The sequence below is a fragment of the Phalacrocorax aristotelis genome, chromosome 11, assembly GCF_949628215.1.
Source record: "Phalacrocorax aristotelis chromosome 11, bGulAri2.1, whole genome shotgun sequence".
Lineage (NCBI taxonomy): Eukaryota > Metazoa > Chordata > Aves > Suliformes > Phalacrocoracidae > Phalacrocorax > Phalacrocorax aristotelis.
The window spans coordinates 4,039,203-4,049,424 of record NC_134286.1 but is presented as its reverse complement, the minus strand read 5'-3'; the positions used below and the strand labels follow the sequence as shown (position 1 = coordinate 4,049,424).

The following is a 10,222-nucleotide window of genomic DNA, read 5'->3' as shown; positions in this document are numbered from 1 at the left end:
TGTGCGTGTGTGTGCTAACTGTTGCCAAATGTGAAATTAGGTGAAATTAAAATAAAATGTGAAATTAAAAAAAAAAAACCCACCTCTACCTTGCCTGTGCTTGCCGTGCAGCAGCACCGGGCAGGCGTGCCATGGCGGGGCCGTGCAGCCGGCTGAACGCAGCACACGCTGGGCATGGACCCACAGAGGCCAGGGAAGGTTACGTTCCTGCTCTTTATAGCTTACTTTTATATATGAAAGACAATTAATTCTTCCCTTGGCCTTGTCTTCTCTGAGTAAACAAGCCCATGTCGGGCTGCCTCTGAATGACAAGATCAACAGAGACCTAGAAGATATGACATGAAAGCAATTTCCTCGGTTTCTTGCCTTTCGTGCTCAGTTGCAGTGCCCGGCACTAGACAGTCTGCACTGAGGCTTTTTACATTGCACACAGGTTAAAAAAGCCCTAATCCCACGCAGTGTCAGCCCTCTTCCCCGAATGTCCGTGCGTGGGGTGCGCGGAGGCCGTGCGCTGAGCCACAGGGCCGCCGCGCGTGGCTGCTGCGCCGGGCTCCGGGCGGGGGGCGGCTCCCCGGCTGGACGGGCACCAGCCCGCGTGCCAGGCGGCGCCAGCGGCGTAACGGGCCGGGTCGGTGTGACCCACAGCCAGGCCCCTGTGCAGGAGGGTGTCAGCGAGAGTAGTACTGAGATGATAGGAAGTAAAGGGACATATTAAAAAAAAAACCAAACCCTGAAATCTGCACTTTTGTAGGAACTATTCAATCACAATTGACCAAACCTGACGCTTGTTCTGGGTTTAATATGTTTCTCCAACAGAAAGTGTTAGTTACAAGTGTGCTGGTTAGGCTGGGCTGACACGCGAACAGCTCAGTGTCTTCGTTTGTCGATATTTATCAGGAGCTACCTAATAAGGACTCAGCAACAGATTCAGTCTCTGAAGTTTATCAGCTTCCCAGATCTCCTTTGCCACTCCTTTGGCATTTAAAACTATTCTGGGAAGGGCAAATTAGAAATCAATGCTGTGCTCATCAACCCAATAGCAACCTAGCCTTAAGAAATGTAGAGCGGCCACTGGGCGGGGGGAAGCTAAAATTGCCTTTCTGGAGATGAAAGAAAAATGCTGCCAGTTCAAAAGACTGAACTATTTAGTTACATCTTTCTAAAGCGCATGAGGTTGGGTAACTCGCGGCCGGGCACCCTTCAACACCTGCAAGTGGCAGGAGCAATACCAGCGGTCGGGCAAGCAGTCGGCAACACCGCAGTATCCCGCGGCCTGGATCAAGTCCTTTTTAAAAATATGATTTAGAACTAAGGTCCAACCCTGATTTCAGAGCATCCCGCTGGAACAGCAACTACAAGCAATACATAGTCCAAGGTAGAAGCTAAGCTCAGGTGCTGCAGTGTTTTACTCACAGATGCGCTTTTATTAAGCGTAGGCAAGCACCCCCCCATTCCTAACGCCCCTCTGTCTTTGGATCACCCAGTGTCTGATTGCTCAAGCGATGGCAGTGGGATTAATGCAGTTACTAGAATGCTTGCAAAAAAAAAAAATTAATATGGACTAACTAAACTGTGTTTGCACAGTGAAAGACTAGTCTGACGATTAAGCACCTGTAAACCAGAGGCCGGCATGTTTTCTGGAACTGACACCTGGTTAAGCTAGAAGATTTCTTTTAGGAACAAAAACCCCAGATGATTCTTTTCTGCGGCATTACAGAGCACCGGCTGAAGGTACACTTCGAAAGCTGGCAAAAGGCTGTTAAACAGAAAAAAAGTAGTGACAAAAATAAATGAAATGTTGACTGCTATATGTACAGCTACGGATGTATACAGCGTCATAGGAACCCTATTCCCCAGAGAGCTATTTAAAGCGGGTTTTTGTGATTTAATTCAGGGGGTGTGTGTAAACATAAGCATGTGTCTATATAACCATGAGTTAGTTAGTAAATAAACAGGCATTGTGCCTTTGACCCATGCATGAAAGTAAGGAGTGAACAGGTGACTACTTAATTCTGCTCGACTCAAACCAGCGTTCAGGCTCGTATTTTGAGAAAGGAATGCTTCACTTGCAGACTTCAGACTTTGGACCGTACAATAATTAGGAAAATGTTTAATACCAACCCACCCTCTTTATTTAAGTAACGTCTTCAAGTATTTTTATATAGTGCAAAATATCGTTCTGCATTAGTACAATAGCTATGGGAATTCACAGTCAAAAAAAAATCTTAAAAGATTTCCAAAGTCAAACAAAAAAATTTTTAATACTGTATTTTTAGCAAGAACATTTTAACAAAGAATGTGTACTTTAACTTAATATGGTACAACAGAGAAACCATACTTAAAAGTTTCCATTATCTAACACTCTACTGCATATTCATTTTTTTCATCTTAAAAGACCAAAAGCCAAGCTGAACTGAGCATAAAAAAAAGCATCAATTATAATCCTCATATTACGTCAGCTATTAGGGTTTAGCTCACACTTTTGAATCGGTCATCTAATGAAAGGACAATTTTTACATCATTCTTTTAAAAAATGTACACACATTTCTTTTTAAAACGTAATATATATCGAGTATCTGCTTCAGTAAACAAAGCTTAATTTATAAACACAATCGAAACAGCTCCATGTTGAACAGTTTCAGTGATAAACTGGACTTGTATGATGTACAGCCAGTGAGGACCTTTGTGGCTTAAAATCATTGTGCCATTGCTATACAGTAATAGCTACCTCCTTAGAAAAAAAAAAAGGGGGGGGGGGATTTAATTCCTGTATGTGCTTAAAAATACTAAAACTCCTTTCTATCTCCGGGGACCTAAAAATGATCTGTTGTAACAGGCTTGGTTTGGTATGGTAAGCTTGTAAAAAGTCTCAATATTTCTTAATGACAATACGGCAGTTTTCGATGCAGCAACAGTAAATTGCTCGAAATTGTCCTTCAAGTTTCATGCTACAAATCCTGTTCTTCACACAGTACTGAAGGCATCAAAGGTTGGAAGGGACGTTTTTCATGAACTATATAGTCTTCAAATAGTGATCATTATACATTTTTCAGCAATAGGTGTTTCCTTCAGTACATAATAGTGGGCTTGATGTATGTTCTGTTTTCTGGAGGGAAAAAAAAGAGACGGAAACAGGTCAATTACAGAGTTATACCCATTTTATAATTAATTGAAAGTTAGGTGGGTTTCCTTATTTGTTTGTGGACTTTTTTTCTCAAGCCAAGCTACCGGTGCCATAAGCTTCCATCGCACGCGTCCGTTTTACGCTGGGAAAGAGCCACCTGATGACAAAGCCCTGCACAGCCCCCGAGAGGTGACTGTCAGGCCCAGAAATGAGCCGCTCTCGGGGCACGGCCCGCCTTCTAACCCGGCGGTACACGCCTGGGCACTCAGCCGGGCTGGAAACCACCAGCCGCCTTCCTAACGCTGCCTGCCAGCCAGCATCTGCTGAGTAGAGACTACAAATATTTTTATGTTCATTTCCTTCCTTTATGACAGTTGCTTTTTAATTGAACACTCATTTTCCGTCGTATTTTCCAGAGGCCAGCCTGCGTTGTATTGCATGCCTCCGTACAATAGGCCGAGGAACGTGGCACCAGCTTTACACCACACTGTTATTACAGGCACAAAACCTTCTAGGGAACAGCGTGTTAAAACAAAATTGCATTGCATTTAAAAAAAAAGTAATAGAAGTCAAATCAATATCTGTTCTTGGGAAACTGTTCTTTCATTCATTCAGAAACCGCCACTTTTCTTCTGAAATTATTTTTCCTTATTTAGGGAAACAAGTAGAAAGCCACTTATTTCCTTCATGAAAGTATTCCTGGCTACAGTACCTATCAACTGTGCTTTTTCACATTGAGCCCAGAGAAAAAATAACTATTAAAATGCCCACAGAAACTAAAGCTAACAAGACTCCATATTCTTGTTCATTATACAATGAATCATGAATTCACCCAGCTAAACCCGCAAGTACTGATCTTGACGATGATAGCAAAATGATAATATTGAGAAGCATTTTGTATAACGTTGACATCCAGCCCATTACTGTTTTGCATATGCCAATACCGAACGCTCATAAGGAAGGAACAAGTATTGACCTGCTAACTGACACTGATCCTTGGAGCAATCGCAAAGTTTGCCACATTTCAATTTCAAAATGCATTTCAGCTATAATATGAGTGATTTATCATTTAGCAGTAGCTGTCAAAGCAACCTCCTAGATAAAACAAAAACATCTGGAACCATAAACAGAGGAGAGCAGTAGCTGAATTTTAATCCAAATCCGACATGTTCACTTCATTAGGAACAGGAAACAGCTAATTAGTAATTGAATGTTTCATGGTTTTAAGGAGGCTCAGACTCTCCAAACAGCGATGATTTAATATGTATTTTGGATGTAAACAAGAATAAAGATCGGAAGAGCCAGGGACGTAACATCTCCGGAGGAATGTTTGGGAGCATGGGAACCTCCGAGAGGTGAATAGAATTAGTTTCAGGCCTTTGGCTGATTAAAATTATTGTCTTAAACTTAGTGGGGCAACTAGTAAAGCCGGGGGGTGGGCGGTGGGTAAGCAAAAACACAAATATTGAACACTGTGGGTTTTGTTGGTTTTTTTTTTTTTCCCCCCCCTTTTTTCTCCTTCCAATTATTAGGACGTTGCACATGACTTCTTCCACAGCAGGCTGTAGGTGATCTAGCCGATACTAAGGTTGTACCACAAAAGGTAGCCAGGCAGAATCTGCAGCTCAGCGGGGCTGCCCTCAAAAGAAAAAATCATATGAGCAGCCTTCACAGGCAGTCCAAAAGGCTGGAATTCTGCCGGAGGGCGCTTCTCCTGGGCCAGTAACACACCGGTCCTGCACAGAAGCAGCCGAAGCGGCGCGCGTGCCGGCATCCACTGCCCACACCGCTGCTCTCTTGGAGGGCCTAGGCGCAGAGCCAGGCGAGCAAAGCTATCGTCCTGCCCAGCCCCCGGTACGGCGCGGGATCTACAGCCGGGCGTGCTGCGGTAGGCCACGTAACACCAATGGAGGTCAGCAGGACTGCGCTACATCGGTCACTGCTGAAATGGCCACTGGGCGTCAGCCGCATCTTTTGATCCACGTTTGATGCTTGATATTTGTACAAAGGCAGTAAGCCAGAGACCACATCTGCGCGCACGATTACGGTGCTGCATTTGGCTACGAGGACCCTGGCTGCTAAGAAGAGGGGAGGAATCCAGACATGCTTTCAAGGAAGAGTTGATTTACAAAAAAAAAGGCTCAGTAATATTGGTTTTTTTTTTTTAAATTATTGACATTTTTATTGTAGTTTAAAAAAATGCATTTCAAACTAAGGTAAGAGGTGGCCATTAAGGGCAATGCAGGCTGATGGACTGGCTATTTAAACTTTGAAAGTTTTCCGTTTTTTCCTTCCCATTCCCTTCACTTCTCAAGGGACGTTCAATGGCGGTATCTGGAATACCCGTAGGAGAGAAAGTAAATGCCAAAGCTCAAGCGCAGCGCAGCCACCCAGGAGATAGTATTGATCAGGTAAACAGAAAGTGCAGAGTTAAATATTTCCGTTTTTATAAAGCTCTCAATTACTCTCCAGAAATTAAAATACTGTTTTGGTGCTGTGCAATAAGCTTAACTCCATGGCATTAACAACGTCACACAGCAACCACCTATGAGGAATTAAAGCGTTAGGAGCGTCTGCGCTACCACTTGCACATGAAAGACAATGCGGTGTTGTCAAATTCGTCTTTTTGAAAAATATTCACCATCTCCTCAGTGTAGCTGACTGCAAGCTACATACCGCTTCATAGCATTTTACTGTGTTATATAGCAAAGATTTGAATAAATCTGTGTGCAGTAAATGTATTCTTTTATCAGGTTTATCCCTTAATCAAATATTCATTTATGTGGGCTTCATTCTATTAAAAAATGAAATTATACAAAGGTGAGCAAAAGCGTAGATTTACAGTAGTTTAAAGCCTAATCTCATGCTCTAGGGGTAATATTGACAATATAAAAACTGTATAAATGATATTCCCTAACACTAAAATATGCTTATGAGCCCCCTGTGCATGTTACACTGCTTTACAACCTACAGTGAAATGCATGACTGGCTTAATAAGCAAGACATTTAGAAATGATTTTTTTCCCCCTTCACAATGGATAAGACAAGTAAAGATCTCACGATGTCTCAGGGAGCCAGAGCCTACACTAATAATTGCAATTCCCCCTCGGGATGGTGGTGGCTTCCCCGAGTTGTTAGTCCAGGGTGTACATCCATCTCTTGCGCTCTCTTTTGGCAACGGTATCATCGTTTGTCTTTTTCTTTCAAGGTTTTAATGTGTGTATAAAGGACGAGTCCAAAAGCAGCAATTATCAACTGCATATTAAGTCCCTTTTTTTTTTTTTCCCTTCTTTTCTTTTTCAGCCTATTCAGCATCTCTGACTCTTCCGAATCCTCTGTGAGGCTGTTTGTAACACCTTTCTTTTAAGGTAGTAATTCAGCTGTATTTCCATAAAAGGACTTTAAAACAGAACTTCCACATGTACCCTCACAAGCCGCACAAAGCGGCGCGCCCCAGTAGCGCTGGTGCGCAGCCGCAGCCGAGGCGGGGAGCGCCACCGCCCGCCACGGCTACAGCGCAGACGGGAGGAGGAAGGCGGAGGAAGGCAACTTGGGATCTGCTACCTACTGAGACAACAAGGCTAAATTTGCTGCGTCAGTAAATTATTAATGCAATTTTAAAAATAAAACCCAGCACCATGTATCGCAGGCTATGGGTAGCAGAGATGAAATAATGAACTGAAAATCCCGCTTTGCCCGTTTTAGACAGAGGAGGAGTTGGGAGAGCTGCTAAAATAACGGGTGGAGCTGCGATGTGGCTGGTTGTGCGGACAGAGGAGCAGCCGGAGGGAAGGGGGCAGCCACGTGCCGGACCCACGCCCTCTCGGGGCTTTGCACAACTCCTGTGTGACGGGCTGAATCAAAGCCCCTTACGTGATGCTGTAAGCATGCCGGGCAGGAGCTGATCTCTCCAGCCGTCCTAGGGAACGTGAACCGAGTCAGCGTTTCAGTGAGACCAGAGCCAAGCTGAGCTTTGGATGCAGCGACACATGGAAAATACAGTGCCATAATACTAAATCTAACCTACAAGGCTGGGGCTAACGAGTTTGAATCAGTCTCTTCCTTTGGGGGTGTGTGCGGGGTGGGTGTGTTGGAACTCAGAGAACAGTTTGCATTAGCTTCTGCTGGGGATGAAATCCCAGGAAAAAACTTTCCCTAAACCTGTTGGCAAACAGGAGCGCTGACTGGCCTGGAAGGAGGCTGCATCCAGGCCCCTGCTAGTGGGGTAAGGACCGCAGCAATTACAGAAAACACAGAAAAGGATCATTCGCTACCATAGGAAAAAAAAGGAAAAAAAAAAAAAAAAAAGACCTGGTCTGCGGCCAGTTCTCGTGTTTTTGGGCTAGTCATTCAGCTGAATGGCAACCGTGAGTAAAACTGACCTCTTTGCCGGTTTGTTAGTTGTCCAGCAAAACTTTTCCTTTCCATTTATCTGTAATTATTTTCCAAACTGAGCAGTGAAAGAGAAAAAAAATAGCATGCCATGAGCAGGGCATGGTTTCCTCTAGACTCACAGGAGACCGTGGACAATAAACGCTGCTTCTGCGAGCAGCAGTACTAACGAAGTTGGTTTGCTTTCTTTTCATCTCTCGCTCTTTCATATCGCCTCTTTTCCACCCCTGCAGATGCGCAGTCTCTGATGTCTAACGCTGCCTGAGCCGACGAGCCTCCCTCCGGGGGAGCGGTACCAGCCCTCAGGCAGGACCGTGGCACCGGACCCTCCCGTGCTGCTCACGCGCGGAGGTGCCTCGTTTGGGGTTTCTTCCCCGCTTCTTTTGTGCTTAGGACTACCGAGTCGCCTCTGTCAAATATTTCCACATCCGCGTTACTAGACCTAAAAACTTGTACAGAAAATAGGATTTCCAATGAGTAACAATAGGCAAGGACAAGAGTCTGTTCACTGAATGCAAACTACGCAGGCACAGGATTGCCACTGTCAGTGAGGGTAGACAGGGAGATAACACAGTGGCTCCCGCTTAGGAAATATTCCAGCCTACTGACACTGAATTGTTGAATAAACGTTGTAGACCTTTGTAGGAATAGAACGGCACGGACCTCCACACTCAACAGTCTCCTGGGAGAACCTTTCCCCACCTTTTGTTTCCAGTAAATCACAAAATCTCAGCTTCCTCCCTCCTACGTGTCTCTGCGTGCTGACAGAGAGGTTCAGAAAACCACTGCGTACCTAAAGCAGAAACAACCCGAAGGTCGGCGATGCCGTTACTTTTGAAGCCCGCAGGCGAGCCACGCGTCACTCAGCGCCGCGACGCCGTGGCGAGTCGCTACCGAGGGCCCTTTTCTCGCCGCCAGCGGCGCGGGGCCGGTGCGCGCAGGGATGCGACAGGCCGGTGATCGCACGCAAACTGCGAATGGGTTTTTTAGAAGCTCTGCGATGTGACACAGCACAGAGTAACTGCAGAGGTTTAACGGTTCAGAGCATCCATAGCGGGACACACACTAGGGAGAGAGCACGGCTTGGACGGGAGGAAGAAGAAAAGGCCTAAGGCTCAAACGAAGAAGGTAACGAAGAACTCACAAGAAAAATATCGGGCCTCTGTTTAGTTTAATCTCAAGAGTTTCTAATCACAGGGTTCTGGTCTTTCCTTGCATAGAATTATAAGTATCTGAACATGTTTTTTTCAGTGAAAGCAAGACCAGGACAACAGCACTATAACTTCCAAGATGTTGAATTTTTTCTCTTGGAACTGTAGACCCCTCTGAAATTCCATGGCGTGGTTGGTTTCAGCGGATTGCAGCATTTGAAGGTATAACTGGATATAGTAACAAAGTTGTGAAGCCCCTCAGAAACACTACCCCTCTCTTATCTGCCCCCTTGCGCCCTGTTTACCATAGGCTGGATTTGAAAACTGACTGGCTATATCCGAATATTATATTGAAAAAATTATAGTCCAGTTTTCTAAATAATAAAAACCAAAATATGTTCCAAACTTCCACAGTCCTTCATCTGTGGCAGACAGATAAAAATCACAAGTTAGTCACAGTTAGAGTTTTCGTGCTAAATCTCTGCTAGGTTATTTCACAAACGAAAGCAGCAGCAGCCCCGGGTCACCCTCCTGTTGCAGGCACCGTGAAGCACACGCCCTCTGAACCTCAGGAAAGTCCATCTGCCTCTGCTGCCACCTCCTTCTTGAAATTTAGAGTCTCTTATTTTTTGCAAATTGTTATCATCGAGTATCATGGTAACATCTATTTTTAAAAATTTTAAGATAACATTGCTTTGCTGATTGTTCCAATATCCCCTAACAATGAAATATAGTAACACAAAAGTTAACTAAGGTATAAACATGCAAAAGGAGAAGTCTCCCTGCGATCATAAAATGATGTTATTTTCTGTTCAGCAGTTCATGTTACTGCTGTTCATGCTAATTAATTAAAGGAGCTGTTGCTGTAATGTGCAAACAGGGAATCTGAGAAACTGAGAGGGCTTTTAGGTCTCGGAGTGAAGTTAAGTCAATCTGGGCGCGGGCAATCAAATGTAATGAAATCACTTGTCAGTGCTAAGCTTGCAAAAACTGTGAAGTTTGACTAGGGAGTAAAAGGATTATAATTAGATTTCCAATAGGATAATAACTAAATGGCAGAAAGCAGTAAAGAGAAAATATTACTTTGTTAGCTAATGGTGCTGCTGTTCGGTTTTAGTTTTTATCAGCACACTTGTAGTTGTGCTAATTTAATTTGCTTTTATCAGCAAAAAAGCACTCCTCGAATGGTACTTGAATGTCATTTGCAAAAATCATTGATCTGAAGGTGCACTTAATGACACCCAGTATGTTTATTTTATGTGAAACGGAGATCGGTTGATAAAATGGTTGATGCACTGCCTTGCCGGCCCACAAGTGAGTTATGGAAGCAAGACCAGAAGGGTATCTCTGTGCATGCATCACCCTCTCCTGCACCACTCAACTACGCGGGGGGCTTCACCGCTACAGCAACTATTACTTTTCTATTTTGTCAGCTAAAAAGCTTCTCTCAGATCAAGCTATGCTGGACCAGAAGATCAGGTGTACGGAAGATGGAGGTGTTAGACTGTAAAGTTCAAAAAAGTTTTAAGCCTCGTCTGCACAAAATCTCCGTCCG

The 10,222-nt window shown here is 44.3% G+C and overlaps 1 protein-coding gene across 2 annotated transcripts in view; it reads right to left on the bottom strand.

The window, feature by feature from the left end:
* Positions 1-2,233: 2,233 nt before the first annotated feature.
* DACH2 (dachshund family transcription factor 2) overlaps positions 2,234-10,222 on the bottom strand; it is a 311,231-nt gene continuing 303,242 nt past the window's right edge. For both annotated transcript variants that reach the window (XM_075106655.1, XM_075106656.1), the window contains exon 12: positions 2,234-3,106. In XM_075106655.1, the coding sequence (XP_074962756.1) occupies positions 3,069-3,106 (38 nt within the window). In that variant the 3' untranslated portion in view covers positions 2,234-3,068. The remainder of the gene's footprint in view (positions 3,107-10,222) is intronic.